Genomic DNA, 17,726 nt, shown 5'->3' on the forward strand with positions numbered 1-17,726 from the left:
AAAAATATGAAGTCTCTTTACCCCGTTGTTCCATTAAGGAATGTTGGATATAGACGCAGATTCGTCAGACAGCTTATCAGCTTGAGAGCAGATTAAGCTCACGAAAACTCAATGGGGCTGATTTGAACCCAACATATTTGGTTAAGAAACCCGTTTAGAATACGGCACTAGAAGGTTATATTTATTTAATGACGCTTATTTGATAATTATATCGTTAATATTATATTAGGTCCTTACATATGAAATTAGTGTTTTGTCATACTGACCACTTTGATCTGAAATATCTCTTTTTTGGTTAAGAATTCCAAATTCAAATTTATAAATTAATTTAGCTGGTACATTTGAGTTTTGAAAACAGTCATTCATTTATTTTTTCCTCATTTTGAAAAACATGAAATATCGGTATATTTACGAGTACGTGTTCTACCGTGGCACCAGTGCTGCAGAAACAGCTCGAAGGATTAATGATGTGTACGGTGCTGGTGTCGCAAAAGAAAGCACGGTACGTTTTTGGTTTCAACGTTTTCGTTCTGGAAATTTCGACCTTCAGAACCAACCCTGTAGGCGGCCAGAGACCAAAGTGGAAAATGAAGAATTAAAGGCTATTGTAGAAGCAGATCCATCACAAAGTACTTCAGAGATTGCTGCAGGCGTCGGGGTAAGTGATAAAACTGCATTAATGCACTTTAAGCAAATCGGGAAAGTAAAAAAAACTTGAACGATGGATGCCTCATGAATTGTGTGAATCGAACTTGCAAACACGCGTCGACTGCTGTGTTACTTTGCTCAACCGGCACAATAATGAAGGGATTTTAAATCGAATCATTATTTGTGATGAAAAGTGGATACTGTACGATAAACGGAAGCGCTCGTCGCAATGGCTGAACCCTGGAGACCCAGCCAAACCCTGCCTATAGGGCAGAAAATTGACTCAGAAAAAGTTACTTGTGTGTGTTTGGCGGACTAGCGCCAGTGTCGTTCACTACAGCTTTCTAAAATCTGGCCAAACGATTACGGCAGATATCTTTTTTCAGCAACTGCAAACCATGAAGGAAGAACTAACTGCTAAACAACCGAGATTGGCCAATCGCTCTAGGCCACGATAATCGCTCTGCTTCACGACAACGCAAGACCACACACTGCACAACAAACAACCACTAAGTTAGATGAGTTACAATTGGAATGTCTGCGACATCCATCGTACTTCCCGGACCTTGCTTCAATAGATTTTTTTTAATAAAGGGATCAATGAACTACCTATAAGATGGCAAAAGTGCATAGATAACAACTTAGTAACTTTGATTAATTAAATATATTTTACAAAAAAAAAATTGACTTTGTATTCCTCCCATACAAAACGCCAATTTCATATGTACGGACCTAATAATAAAATTAAACAGGAAACGTTCACAAGACATCTGGTTCACCGAATTCATTTAATGTATCGTATTAAAGAACAGAGAAAAAAATTGACATTTTTAGAATATGATTAATTTCTTATGATAAACCAGTTATCGCTGCCTTCGCCCGCGTCTTTCGAGGAGAAGGGCAAGTATGAGGTAAAAAATAAAATCCTATATCCTTCCTTGAGATTAATCTTCATACCAAATGGCCCTTGTGCCTGTAGTTGACAGGCACATAGCATCTTAGTTCCCGAGTAACAATAGTGGTGCCTCAATGACGATGTTAGAAAAAGTTAATACTTCTTACTGTGTCAATGACAATGGCGGTGACCACTTATCAGGTGTCCCATTTGACAATCCACCTATCTATGCTACACAGTAAAAACATAATTTGATACGCAGAATTCCTTTAACATTAAAATGTTTGGCACAGAGCACTTAGAATACAAGGAAAATATGTAACTACGATACGAGATATGTATACGAGTAACTTACCAATATTTGATTAGTATTGTTTGTATCTCCCGAGGGGTAGGGGGTGAAGACAGCTAACGCGATACAGTTTGCGAAGATCGTCGTCAATATCATATACTCGAAAGGTCTGATGGTTTATAGGAAATTATTTTTTATAAAAATTTATTTTTTTATATTTGATTTGAAAACTAGTGTATCTTCTCTCCCAGTTCAACCTATATTCGAATCAAATGTTATCACAATATGTTTAGCAGGTTTTTTTGTGTATTTATAAACTTGACAACAAAAGTAAGAATGACATCACTTAATATATTTAATGAATCCAATGAGAGCTTATTCCCTTTTTACTTTTAGATAGGTACGACATGTGTAATGTATATTGAATATTATTATTTAAAACACGAATTTAAAATGTTTTATAAGTAACTTTATAAATGCACCATGATATACCGTATGACATGCCTTCGAAGCTATGCCGTTAATAAAAAAATTGGTCTTTCCTATATATAATTTGGTGCCATCTTAAATTGACACCCTTCTTTTAAAATGATAATTACAATACTATCTATTAGCCACGTCATATTAAATTCAAAGGATACTTCCATTCAACAATGTCGTAACACAGCTTTCGTAAAGGGTTCTTCAGACCCAGGCACAATAAACTCCTCTTCGGCTTCTCAGGCTGAGGCTTGCCCCTTGGCCGCGCTTGCTTACGGGGCTGTGGCTGTGCAGCTGGTTGCCCTGTATCCGGCGCTTCGGTTTCAGGTGTCGTTGCTCCCGCTGTCTGTGCTTGATCTGGCATTTTTACCTAAAACGAATAAAAATTAACCTGTGAACCTGAAAGGTATACTTAAAAAAAACTTTGAATATTTAATTGAAGTATAAAGATGGAGAGTATTGCGTAATTTACATAATATATTGTTCATAAATTCAGAAACAAGTGTTCTACATATGTCTACATATATATACTAAGTGAACAACGTGACAAAAGTTATACCGTATTGTATAAAGTCAAATTCGACCTTGAAACGTCACTATCATTGATCCGAAAGACTTTTAACTTAAAAAGTCGACTGAATATAACCTAATACGCTAAAATGAAAATCAGCCGCATATATTTGCATGTTATTCCTAATTTTATACATTATGTTTAATTTTTTATATAAACCGTTTCTATTCAAAATTCTCGATGAGAGATGCTCTGATTTTCGGCTAAGATAGACAGTCAGTTTCTCAAATTGTCGTCCGAGACTCCGCCGTCTTACCTCCCTGCCAAACGTATTTTATATAAAATGTAAGTAATAGTAAGATGTGTGTATTTATTTAATGTGATTAAAAATTTATATAATACGAAAAGATGAAGCGCGTTTCGGGGAAGATTTTAGTATAAAATGTGTTAAACTCAACGCTACGACCAACGCGTATATAATTTAGATTTTCGGGATATGATTTTTTTTACAACTACCAACATTAAAATGATTAGACTTTGCTAAAAATAGCGATGTATTTACAATGAACGATCATAATTATTGTTGAACTTGAGCAGGATGGTTACTCTACCTGTTTAATAAATATTGTTTATAACCACACAAAACTTCTTTCGCTATCCTGGCCCACCTTCTATGTCAAATGTCTATAGAAATAGCTGGGCACCATAATTTCATCCGCCCTAGACCATTGACGTAACTAGTTTGATTTTTTTTCTTTACTTTAATAACAACAACCGACCAATATAATCTAGCGACTAAAAAGAAATAAAATATGTACTTGTTTAGCGAGTGATTCGTTCTAATCTAATATAATAACAGCTAAAGTAGTTAACGCCGTCTTCTTCTTTCGAATGTAAATAAGTAATGGCAGAAAGAGAAAAATGTTTACTAAACGGCCGCTACGTAATGTTAATAATTAAGGTAATGTATAAAATGGATATTGGTAAATCTGAGAATGGTGAGTAAAATGATAAATATGTATAATAATGATTATCATTTTGCTTACTTAATTACTTTATTATAACTTGCAGTTATATGACATTGCAACACATCAACAAATACACATATATATATATAAAATCCAGCAGAGGTTTTGTCCATGTATATATATATATGTCTGAGATAATAAATCTTAGCCACTGCTAACAAATGAATATTGAGTCCCAAGTAGCTCCAGACTTCAATAGATGCGGGTTTCTCTATTAAATTAAAAAAGTGCCTTTTTAGCAACCAATATAGAACTTTTAGGTTGCACTACCAGTCAAGATCAGGTACAGCCGAACACTCAGAAAGGTAGGATCCATATCAATCAACAGCCAATCGTTGTCCACTGCTGAACATAGGCCTCTCCCAAGGTGCGCCAAAGCTCCCTGTCCTCCGCCTTCCGCATCCAGTTGGTGCCCGCCACCTTCTTAAGGTCGTCGGTCCACCTGGCTGGAGGGCGCCCTACGCTGCGCTTGCCGATTCGCGGTCTCCACTCTAGGACTCGTCTGCTCCAACGGCCATCGGTCCTACGACATACGTGACCAGCCCACTGCCACTTCAGCCTGCTAATTTTGCAAGCTATGTCGGTGACTCCGGTTCTTTTCTGGATAATCTCATTTCTGATCTTATCCTTCAAAGATACTCCGAGCATAGCTCGCTCCATAGCACGCTGAGCGACTTTGAATTTGTGGACTAGTCCCGCAGTTAGTGTCCACGTTTCGGCACCGTATGTCATGGCAGGTAAGACGCATTGGTTGAAGACTTTCGTCTTCAAACATTGCGGTATAGACGACTTGAGGACTTAACGAAGGTTGCCAAATGCTGCCCATCCCAAGCGAATTCTTCGATCGGCTTCCTTCTCGAAGTTGTTCCTACCGACTTGTATTATCTGTCCTAGGTAGGTATATTCACTAACAACTTCGAGAGGTTTCCCCTCGACGTATATCGGTCCCGGCACGACATGCCTATTGAACATGACCTTGGTCTTGTCCAAGTTTATACCGAGACCGACACACTGGGAAGACTCGCCTAGGCTACGCAGCATTTCGGTGAGTTGTTCCAGCGACTCTGCTATGATGACGATATCGTCGGCAAATCGAAGGTGTGAGATGTACTCGCCGTTTACATTGACTCCATACCCAGTCTAATCCAGCGTCTTGAAAACGTCTTCCAACGCGTTGGTGAACAGTTTCGAGGATATTACATCCCCCTGTCTCACCCCTCTGCGCAGTTGGATCGCCTTCGTCTTACAGTCCTGGATGTGGACAGTCATTGTAGCGGCGTTGTACAGACATCTCAGTACCTCGATATATCTCCAATCGATATGACATCTCTGCAATGAGTCGAGCACTGCCCAGGTTTCGATGGAGTCGAAGGCTTTCTCGTAGTCCACAAATGCCATACACAGCGGCTGATTGTACTCTTCGGTCTTCTGCACAATCTGCCGAACAGTATGGATGTGGTCCACGGTGCTGTAGCCTGATCGAAAGCCGGCTTGCTCTGGGGGCTGGAACTCGTCAAGTCGTCTGGCGAGACGGTTCGTGACGACTCTTGAGAACAGCTTATACACGTGACTCAGGAGGGAGATTGGTCTGTAGTTTTTCAAGAGGGTTTTATCACCTTTCTTGAAAAACAGTACCACCTCACTCCCGCTCCACGTTTCCGGGGTCTTGCCATGTTGGATGACGGAATTAAAGAGGCTTGCTAGCTCTTTCAGGACCGGAGTCCCACCTGCCTTAAGCAACTCTGTTGTGATTCCGTCATCTCCCGGAGCTTTGTTGTTTTTAAGCTGTTCTAGAGCCGCTCTAATCTCGCCTTGGTCAACGACCGGGAGCTCCTCGGAGTAATGGCGCGTAAGAGGGGCGCGCTGGTCATCAATACTGATTCCCACGGGTTTATCCGATCTTGAAGAGAACAACTGCCCATAAAACCTCTCTACTTCTCCGACAATCTCAGGCCTAGAGGTAACGACCCCACCATTTTCAGTTTTAAGTTTTGTCAGACGCGGCCTCCCAAACTTGCGAGCGAACACTTTCTATCCCCGATTTTGCTCAATCGCAGCCTTGATGGCACGGGTATTGGAGCGTCGGAGATCGCGTCGCGTCAGCCTTTTTATTATTCGATTTAAGGCCTTATCTGACAAAAACGATGGTAGTTCTCGTCGTTTTCTCATGAGCTCAAGTGTCTCAGCAGAGAGTTTTGGTGCGTTGTCTCTTCTCTGTGGCAGAAAACACTTGCGGGATGTGTTTTACAGTATTTTGACCAGCGTGTCGGTTTTCTAATCAATGCTGCTTACGGTTTCCAACGCGGTGAATTGATTTTGAAGTTCCATTTGGAACTTTTCGGAGCCTTGAGCAGCTTGAAGCATGGTAGGTCGGAGAGTAGACCTCATCATTCTCGATCTTTCGGCTTTTAAGTCGATATTTAGAGTGCCTCGAACCAAGCGGTGATCACTTCCGGTATTAAACCTGTTGATCACTGAAACATCTCTAAATATGTGCCTTTTATTCGAAATGATAAAGTCTATCTCGTTCCTTGTCACGTTATCGGGGCTTCGCCAGGTCCACCTCCTCTGAGGCTTCTTTTGAAAGAAAGAATTCATCAAAAAGAGACCCTGCGCTTTGAGAAAGCTTACCAGCATTTGCCCCCTGTGATTTCTGCAGCCCAAGCCGTAAGGACCGACTTTCGATTCACCGCTATCTTGTACTCCCACTTTAGCATTAAAGTCTCCCATAACAACATTGTAGTGGGCCTTCCAGGTGTCGTTGTGGGCCTTTGCGATGTCCTCGTCGATCGCTTCGACCACATCATCAAAGTATGTCGAAGTTGGCGCATATACCTGTACGACCTTCAGGGAGTACCTGTCGGAAAGTTTTAGGACAAGGTACGCTACCCGGTTCGACACACTACTGATTTCCACAATGCTACTAATGAGATCCTTTTTGACTAGAAAACCGACACCACCCTGGGAGAGGTTATCACCTTCGCGAAAGTAGAGTAAGTTACCGGACTCTAGAGTTATCGTGTCCTCCCCCTGTCTTCGGACTTCAGATAACCCCAGTATATGCCAGTTTATGACTTAACTCTACTTCTAATTTGGCGAGGTGATGGTCTAGCCTCATCGAGCGTCCATTGTACGTTGCCATGTGCAGTCGTTTTATACGGTAGCCTGCCGTGAACCGGTGATTCTTAGCACCCCCTGCCCTGCCGATACCGCGACCGCTACCTTGGTCGGGCCTAGCGGGCTTGCCCATACTCGCCACGCTAGGCAGGCGTGTTGGCGAGCGCAGTAGGGGGGTAAGATGTTTATGGGTAGGGGACGCTGCTGCCCATCCCCCCTTTTCATTTTCATTTCATTTTCATTTTATCAACGTGCGTTCGAGTCCACCCAAGATACATCAACTTTTCTTTGTTTTTTTGTTTTTTTTTTATCACGCTTGCTTCTGTACTTCAAGTAACACTCCTATTTGCTTGGTTAGACGAAAGGAAGTGAAAAGTGAAAGAATAAATAGAACATCACCATCTTCTGAATTTGGTCACCTTAAATTTTTTAATAGCAATCTCACAGATCTGCAAATTAGACCAATTAGTACAGTGGTATTATTTTGTTTTCAATCATGACAACAACGTTGAAATGGGGTTGTTGCATGAATGAAGGCGACAAGAGTAGCTATGTTCTATGCATAATCTGTAACTTGGCTTTTCATATGGACTGCTTACACCTTAAACCCAATAGAGTAACAGAAAAACAATGGAAATGTCTTAATTGCACAGGACGTAAAATCAATCAGGACAACACTCCTACTCGTGGTTCGTCCCAAAGCTGTCCAGTAGTGAATGAAGTAAACGTCACAAAGCGGGTGGCTAAGCGCCACGCAGTGTCTTCACCACCTGAAGAGAGATTTTCGCCTGTTACAAAAGAAGCAATTTTTGAAATTGTAAGGGAAGTTTTTAAAGTAGAGTTAACTGATCTTGTATCGCAATTTAAAAACAGCATTACCGGGGCAATTGGCATGGAAATAAAATCTTTAAAAAATGAAATTTCTGACTTAAAGGAATCTATGAACTTTATTAGTCAGCAATATGAAGACTTTAAAAATCAATATCAATTGGCAACTAAAACCATCGAGGAATTACGTAAGGAAAATACTGAAATGCGCTCTACCTTAACTAACTTAAACAATAGGATTAATCAACTAGAACAGCACAGCAGGGCCTGTAATATTGAAATTCAATGCATTCCCGAAAAGAAAACCGAAAATCTTATATCCGTAGTGTCTACTTTAAGTCAAGTTATACAATCGCCAATCACAGCTGAAAATATAATTAATTGTACTCGAGTAGCAAAAATAGACCCAACAAGCTCTCGTCCACGCTCGATCGTAGTCCAACTAAGCTCTCCAAAACACCGAGATACCTTCCTCGCTGCAGCTAAAAAGTATAATAAGTCCAAGAAGACAGAAGATAAATTAAATACTTTAGATATCGGATATGTAGGAACTAAGAGACCAATATATATTATGGAACATTTATCACCTTCCAATAAAGCCCTACACGCAGCTGCAAGAAAACGGGCTAACGATAAAAAATTCAGATTTGTTTGGGTAAAAAGAATGGCAGAATATTTGTTCGCAAAAACGAGGAATTAGACTATACTATAGTAAAAAACACGGAATCCTTGGAAAAAATTGCTTAAATATCTATTTATTACTGTTTACTTATTTTCTTTTTTTTACTTATGTAATCATTTTTTATAGTTTAATGCTATTAAAATTCAATATTAAAATATACTACCAAAATGTTAGAGGTTTACGTACTAAAACATTAGAATTTTACAGAAATGTATGTAGTTACAATTATGATCTCATAGTTCTGACTGAAACTTGGCTGAATGATGGTATATTTAGTACGGAATTATTTGACCATAGGTACACTGTTCACAGGAGAGACAGGTCTTCTAATAATAGACAGACTAAACTAGACGGAGGAGGAGTAATCATTGCGATCAAAAATTGTTACAATTCACGACGAGTCTCGCAATGGGAGAGTGATAATGAAGACTTATGGGTAATATTCGACGTAAAACACAAACAGTTGACACATAAATACGCTCTTTGTGCAATCTATATGCCTCCTCCTGTGACCAGAGTAACTATGGAAAATTTTATTAGTAATTGTATTCAAGTGTTTGAACAGTGTGATCTATCTAGATGTATTATAGGGGACTTTAACGGGTAACATCAACTGGAACTTAGTAGGTGAGCCTTTGTATACATTACCTAATATAGCCCAACAACTAGTAGATTTTCACTACTCAAATAATTTTCAACAAGTAAATAGATTATCGATCGGCTGGACGAACATCTGACAGAATTGGAAGTAGAGTTAAGTCGTATTAACTGGGATATAGTAGGTCTATCAGAAGTCCGAAGACAGGGCGAGGACACGATGACACTAGATGCCGGTCACTTACTCTACTTCCGAGAAGGACACCAACCATCCCAAGGTGGCGTCGGCTTTTTGATCCACAAGTCACTCAGATGCAATGTCGTGGAGGTTGACAGTGTGTCGGCGAGGGTGGCATACCTTGTCTTAAAGATAACCGAGAGGTATGCCTTGAAGGTTATACAAGTGTATGCCCCAACGTCTACATACACTGACGAAGAGGTCGAAGCCGTGTACGAAGACATAGTGAAAGCTATGTCTCGTACCAATACCTTCTACACAATTGTTATGGGTGACTTCAATGCCAAAGTGGGAGTACAAGAAGATGGTGAATCGAGGGTAGGAAAATTCGGCTATGGGCGCAGAAATCATCGGGGACAAATGCTGGTAAACTTCCTCGAGGCTCAGCGATTATTTCTGATGAATTCATTTTTCCAGAAAAAGCCCCAAAGGAAGTGGACCTGGCGAAGCCCCGATAACATAGCGATGAATGAGATCAACTTCATTTTATCCAATAAGCGCCAAATATTTAGGGATGTCTCCGTGATCAACAGGGTAAACACTGGAAGTGATCACCGCCTGGTAAGAGGCACCCTGAATATTAACACTAAAATAGAACGATCGCGGTTAATGAAGTCGACTCTTAGACCAACTCTGCCTCAGGTCGAAGCTGGTTGCGAAAGCTTCCAGCTGGAACTACAGAACCGATGCCATGCTTTCCATGCCATGATTGCCATGTTGGAAACCAGGCAGGGCATTGACGACGCCACCAATGGTCTGGTGCGTGTCATCCGCGAGGTAGGCCAAAATTACTCCTAAAACCTTTGAGACTCTATTGAGTCTCAAAGGTTTTTGCAAAGTCACATACCTCCTGTTGTCACCTGACAAAACTCAGAACCATACAAGGCACATCCGTCACCTCAAAACCAGAGATTCTAGCTGAAGTCGAAAAGTACTATGGCGATTTATACTCATCACGAGTACCTCCACCTGAGTCCCACAGTGCGGATGACCCACCAGCCAGACTAACACGCCATCTATCAGACGATCTTCCCGACATCGATTTGGGCGAGATTAGGATTGCTCTCGAGCAACTTGGAAACAACAAGGCTCCAGGAGATGACGGAATTACCTCAGAGCTTCTCAAAGCAAGAGGCACACCAGTTCTGAGAGAGCTGGCTAACATCTTTAATTCCATCCTCCACAATGGTATAACACCGAAGACATGGAGCAGAAGTGTGGTGGTGCTGTTTTTCAAGAAGGGCGATAAAGCTCTTCTAAAAAACTACCGCCCCATTTCACTTTTAAGCCATGTTTACAAATTGTTTTCGAGGGTAATCACAAATCGTCTTGCCCGAAAATTCAATGACTTCCAACCCGTGGAACAGGCTGGGTTTCGAAAAGGCTTCAGTACCGTAGACCACATACACACACTAAGGCAAATAATACAGAAGACCGAGGAATATAATCAGCCTCTATGCCTAGCGTTTGTGGACTACGAAAAAGCCTTCGATACCATCGAGACCTGGGCTGTTCTGGAATCCATGCAGAGATGCCTAATTGACTGTCGGTATGTCCAGGTGGTGAAGTATTTGTACGAAGCCGCAACCATGACCGTCCAAGTACAAGATCAGAGCACAAGACCAATCCAATTGCATCGCGGGGTAAGACAGGGAGATGTAATATCACCGAAACTCTTTACCAATGCATTGGAGGACGTCTTCAAGACGCTCGATTAGAACGGACGCGGCATTAATATAAATGGCCAACACATTACACATCTGCGATTTGCCGACGACATTGTCATCATGGCGGAAACTCTGCAGGATTTGGAAGAGATGCTAAACAGCCTGAGCGATTCTTCAAGACAAGTAGGTCTCGGGATGAACATTGAAAAGACCAAAATTATGGCAAACCGTCATGTATCCCCGAGACCAGTGGTCGTAAATGGTTCTCCACTTGAAGTTGTGCAGGAATATATCTACCTGGGCCAAACTATACAACTTGGCCGGCACAACTTTGAGAAGGAGGCTAAAAGAAGAATACGTTTGGGCTGGGCGGCATTCGGGAGGTTACGTCATATTTTTGAATCGTCGATCCCACAGTCGCTTAAGACCAGGGTCTTCAATCAGTGCGTCCTACCTGTAATGACTTACGGTGCCGAAACGTGGACACTTACCGTAGGACTGGTCCACCAATTTAGGGTCGCTCAGCGAGCAATGGAACGCGCGATGCTTGGGGTTTCTCTGGCAGATAGAATCCGAAATGAGGACATTCGCCAGAGAACTAAAGTCACCGACATCGCGCTTAGAATTAGCTCGTTGAAGTGGTCATGTCTCCAGGCGCATTGATGGCCGATGGAGCCGACACGTGTTGGAGTGGAGACCACGCTTATGCAAACGTAGTGTAGGACGCCCTGTGACAAGATGGGCCGACGATTTAAAAAAGGTGGCAGGTTCGGGATGGATGCGGACTGCCCAAGATCGGGATGGTTGGCGTTCTATGGGGGAGGCTTTCGTCCAGCAGTGGACGGCAAAAGGCTGAAAAAAAAATAGATTAGTTAACTCCAGTAATAAAACGTTGGATTTGGTACTTACCGACATTGTAAATTGTTCATCGCATGGTGCAACTGATATTTTAACCAAAATAGACAAATTTCATCCTCCAATAATTATTAATATACCACTTGATAAACACGAATACTTACCTGCAAATCCAAAAAATAAAAAATACAATTTTTTTAAAGCTGATTATGACAGAATTAATAATCGATTAAACGAGATGAACTGGTCATATGTTTTCTTCGAATGCAAAAATGTAAATCAAATAGTTGATCGTTTCCAACAAATTTTACAGGAAACAATAAAAGATTTAGTCCCACTTAAGTCGTATAGAAACGAAAATATTCCTCTTTGGTACTCACGCAACCTCACTAAAAGACTGAAAGAAAAAGAGAAGATAAGGACTAGATTTAAAAAGTATAAAAACCCACTAGACGAATTAGAATTTAAACTTCTGAGAAAACGATGCGACAAATTGAATTTAACGTGTTATAATTCATATTTAAATAATATCGAGGCACAAATTACAAGAAATCCGAAATATGTATATACATTTATTAAAAATAAGAGGAAAGGAAACGGTTCTTATCCATCCACATTAATACTCGATCAAAAAAGCTCTAGTGATGGCACGGAGATTTGTGAGATGTTCGGTACCTACTTCTCTTCAGTATACTGTCAAAACAATCATCTAGATTCCAATTTCATTAATAAGAAGTACTCAGATATATTTTCCACATTGCAGTTGACTAAACCAGAACTTATTAAAAAACTTGAAAGGATAGATATGACTAAAGGTGCTGGTCCTGATGGTATACCACCTTTGTTTATTAAGGAATGCTCTCGCAGCTTAGTCACACCATTGCTTGAGATTTACAACGCGTCGTTACATTCAGGTATTTTTCCTGAACAATGGAAAGTGGCTAAGGTAATTCCAATATTCAAAGATGAAGACAACACTTTTGTAAGCAACTATCGACCCATTTCTATTTTGAATTGTTTTGGAAAAATATTTGAATCATTCGTGTGTCCCTATTCAAAATTACTTTAAACAGTACTTAACTCAGTATCAACACGGGTTTGTAAAGTGTAGGTCAACTACTACAAATTTGACGACATTTACAGAGCAGGTGGGAGAGGCTTTAGATTACGGTAAGCAGGCCCATTACCTCTTTTAAACTGGATTAAATCTTATCTTTATAATAGAACGTTTTTCGCAGTTATTAATGGATTTGTATCTTCAAATTACACCATTGCATCTGGTGTTCCTCAGGGATCCCATCTTGGCCCGATTCTTTTTAATATTCTCATTAACGATATTCTAGATTTCATTAAACATTCATTGCCATACTTATATGCAGACGATCTGAAGATTCTTAAAATTATTGAAACAAGAGCAGATATGGACAATCTTCAAGAAGACCTAAATAACATAATAAAATGGTGCCAAATAAACGGAATGAATCTTAATGCTAAAAAATGTTTTCACGTGAATTTCACTCGCAAGACTAAAAACAACTTATCACATTCCTACTATATTAACAACTTTCCTTTAATGAATGTTGAAACCGTACGTGATCTTGGAGTCCTATTTGACAATAAACTAACCTTTCTACCACATATAGATAATACTGTAGCAAAGGCATCGAGAATGGTAGGATTTGTGCTGCGTAACACGAAAGAGTTCCGAAGGGCCAGTACTAAAATTACTCTATACAATAGTTTAGTTCGGAGTATCTTAGAATATTGTTCCATCATCTGGCGACCTCACTATGCATGTCATATCTTACGGTTAGAACGAATACAGAAAAGATTCTTGTGGCATCTCGTTTTTGCTCTAAGAGATAGTAGCAGGAATTTAAGTTACGAAGACAAATTGCGTAGATTTAACATGATGGATTTGGACAAACGCAGAGATTTCTTGGATCTGACTTTTTTCTATAAAATTCTCCGAGACAAGACAGACTGTCCACAGCTTTTGAGCGAATTTAAGTTGAGAGTACCGTACAGATATCCACGTAAGAGAATAGAGAACGTTTTTTCTGTTCCAAGGCCTCGTATGGTTTTAGCCCGATATTTGCCGGTTCCACGTTTGTCCGGCCTGTATAATAAATTCAGTAATGCACTTGATGTATACAATGACTCATTAATTCAATTTCGCAAAAAAATTAAAAAGATACTTAAACTACCCTAAGCAAATAATAATAGTAGTTCAGTTTTCTGTATCGTGTAGTTTTTTCGTTTGTATAGTATATGTAGTTTTTTCGTTTATTTTATTTTTTTTTTTAATTAAGTAAGGTCTCCGTTATTTAAGGTGATTGTTCTTTTTCCCTATATTTTTTTCTCTTTATTGTTTTTAATTATATTTAAATTTTACATAGTCTAACTGATTTTAAGTATTTTAAGCACATAGTCTATAAGTTTTTAAATAAGCATGCAGTGTTTATCTATAATTAGTTGTACAATTGCGTTTGATATTTTGTTTATTTTAATTGTATCTATAGTAAGTTTTATATTGTAACAACTGTTGATAAACCTAAATAAAAAAATAAATAAAAAAAAACACAACAATATCAAGTATTGCTGTTTTGCGGTAGAATATCTGATGAGCGGGTGGTACCTACCCAGACGAGCTTGCACAAAGCCCTACCACCAGTTAAAATAAACGGTGAGTACCTTTCACACTTGAAATTTGCAGACGATATCGTCATCGTGGCAGAAACCGTGCAGGACATAGCTCATGAACTTGGACAAAATCAAGATAATTTTCAATGAATACGTCAACCCGGAACCGATAACTCTTAACGGAATTCCTCTCGAAGCTGTTCAGGAGTATGTATATCTTGGACAAACTTTGTAGTTTCGACACTTTGAGAAGTGAGCACGTAGAGGAATACAGCTGGGCTGGGCAGCGTATAGAAAACTTGGTCAAGTCTTTTCGTGACAAATACCGCAATGCTTGAAGACTAAAGTCTTCAACAAGTGCGTCTTACCGGTTATGACTTAAAGAGCCGAGATGTGGACAATGACAGTGCGTTTAATCCATCATTTTAATGTCGCTCAGCGAGCTGTGGAGAGGGCTATGCTCGAAGTTTCTCTGAAAGATCAAATCCCAAATGTGGTGATCCGATGTGGCCCAAAGGATTAGTAAGTTGAAGTGGCAGTGGGCTGGACTCATATGTCGTAAAACCGACAACCGTTGGAGTAGACGTGTTATAGAGTGGAGACCGTGCCTTGGCAAACGTAGCGTGGGACGCCCACCGGCTAGGTGGAGTGACAATATACACAAAATAGCTGGCAGTGGATGGAGACTGAGAGCTGAAGATGGAGCTCAATAGAGTGCCATTGGAGAGACGTTTTGTCCAACAGTGGACTACGAAGGGTTGATGATGATGATGATAATGACAAAAGGTTATAGTTAACCCTATAAGCAAGACATATAGCAAAACCAAAATTTTAATGTTATGCCTTAGTACATAAGTTTAACAATCTGTAATCCATATGTAAACTTATGTTTTTTGTTTGTGTGTTTAAATAAATTATTATTATTACATGTGCGAGTTAACCAATATTTAACAGAATAAGCTGAACTCTATTTAATATGATTGATCGTATTGATCTGAGTTCAATTTGCATTGGAAGAAGGAGTTTGGAGTTATTCTATAGCAATTGCATCGAATAAATGTTCGACGTGACTAAATTTACGTAGCTTTATTATTTATAAATCAATTAAAATGAAACAAAGTGAAGTTAGCCACAATACATTGTAAGAAATCGCACTCAAATCCGTTAAGCCGTATCTAGGATTGTCGTGCACAAACGCACAGATAAACAGTTAAACGGACAAAATTCTAGCAATCATTGTTTTGGGTTCTGTCGTTCATTTACTCATATGTCTTACATGTACAGCCGACGAACGGCTGCAGATTTATTATATGTATAGATTTGGTGTGCTGATTAGTAATTTGAATTGAATCACTGTGTAGAATTGAACGACCATTGTTTTGAATTGAAACGAGAATTCTGTTGTTTTGTTGAACGTAATCTCCTGTGTTAATAAAAAGGCTTACGTTCGTCATTGATTGATTAAATGTTATATTTAAGCTGAAAGCTGTTACGCTTTGTTGAAGAATGAATTGAAAGCATTATCGCTTTGTCCTAGTGGGTCGATAAAAGTTGTTACGCTTTGTCGAAGGATGGATTGAAAGCATTATCGCTTTGTGGTTCGATGAAAGCTACCACGCTTTGCAGAGACGTTGGGCTCAAATGTGTCTTGACCCAAAGTTGATGTTGAAAGTTGTAACGCTTTGCAATGTGTTCCAAGTGCAACTTCTGAGCAATGCTGTAAGCCCGAACGCTTTGCTATACGCTAGAGCTGTAACGTGCTGAAAGCCTTTACGGTATATGGTCGGTTGTCATACGTCAAGTTGTAAAAATATAAGACGGGTGCCTATTTTATTATGCAGCCGACTGATGATAATATAAAATATAGTGGTGTATCTGTCAGTAGCGCGTTTTATCGTTTGTCGAGCGACCCTCTTGGTCTCTTGCTCTCAGTACAGCGCCAGCGCCGGACGTGCGCACTGACTAATTTAATAAAATCAACGTATTGGACGACAATGGCGGCCATTTACATGGAAATCCATTTGAATCCACGACATATATATATATATATATATATATTCATGGACAAAACCTCTGCCCAATTTTGTTATTACTATTTGCACTAACAAATATCATATAATAATTCAATATACTTAAACAACTTATCCAGTTAATTTTATTAATTTATTCTATAAACTAGTTATATTTAAACTTCTGGCAATAAATGGGCTATTACCTGCATTAATATCTATTGCGTTAATTAAACGCTTCTAGAATTCTTGCTGCTGTTCCAAGAAATCAAGATCCGTGATGTTATTGCTATTTTTAATTAAGATGAGGTAGATGGCTCAGTATATTTCCTTTTTTTTATAATATAGACAGGGGGATGGACAAATGGGTCATCTACTGGTAATTGGTCACCCACCCCCTTAGACTTTGGCGTGCCTGTAGTTACAATACTATTGTTGTTTGGCGGTAGAATATCTGATGATTGGATGCAGCTACCCAGACAGACAAAGTGCCTAGAATACGAGATACTTAACCGAATGTTGTTCATTCAAGTCTGAGCAAGCATCACTCATTTGATGTGCTCAGTTCGTGTATTTAAATTAATCTTCTGCTCGGTGGTAAAGGAAACCATCGTGGAAAAACCTATATGTGTCAGTTAAAATGTGGCTGATCACGTCTATCCACCTTCTTTGGTGGTGGCAATGAAGTCGAATGTACTTTAAAACCTTCTCAAAAAGAGAGGAAGCCAAGCCTTAGCCCAGCAGTGGGATGTTAACAGACTTTAGTTTTAGATGAAAGACAGAAAGTCTAAAAGCCCATCTATTTTTAAATATCCTCAATCATAAACGTATACTCGTTTTACTACTACGTAGTTAGGGAATAGAGAGTGCACCTGTGTTTGCGCACACACTTGTGCACTATATCTCCCGCACAGTTGGCTCGTCTCTCTTGAGATTGGCCGCCGTGGCAGAAATTATTTCTAACGCCAATTAAATTTAATGTTATCTAATATTTGAAATAATATATAATCGAAATTGAAGATGTGATGTTCAAACACGATGACAGCAATGCAGTATTATTAATAAGCAATGAATGCTACCTGAAATCTGTCTCACTACTCACTCATCAGTCTCACTAAGCTCTATCTAAAGTATATAAATGTATATAATAATAGAAAAACCTTCAATGTTTAAACATAAGTGACATAAATATGTAGTTAAATAATATATATATATATATATAATATAAAATATATA

At 39.4% G+C, this 17,726-nt stretch overlaps 1 protein-coding gene across 1 annotated transcript in view; it reads right to left on the reverse strand.

Annotated features, from left to right (window-relative positions):
* LOC126777965 (muscle calcium channel subunit alpha-1-like) overlaps positions 1-17,726 on the reverse strand; it is a 71,476-nt gene that overhangs the window by 33,512 nt on the left and 20,238 nt on the right. The window contains exons 2-3 of the mRNA XM_050501315.1: positions 2,477-2,685; positions 1,899-2,004 (exon numbers count right to left, since the gene is read on the reverse strand). Of these exons, the coding sequence (XP_050357272.1) occupies positions 1,899-2,004; positions 2,477-2,679 (309 nt within the window). The 5' untranslated portion in view covers positions 2,680-2,685. The remainder of the gene's footprint in view (positions 1-1,898; positions 2,005-2,476; positions 2,686-17,726) is intronic.

The sequence above is a fragment of the Nymphalis io genome, chromosome 24 (genome assembly GCF_905147045.1).
Source record: "Nymphalis io chromosome 24, ilAglIoxx1.1, whole genome shotgun sequence".
NCBI lineage: Eukaryota > Metazoa > Arthropoda > Insecta > Lepidoptera > Nymphalidae > Nymphalis > Nymphalis io.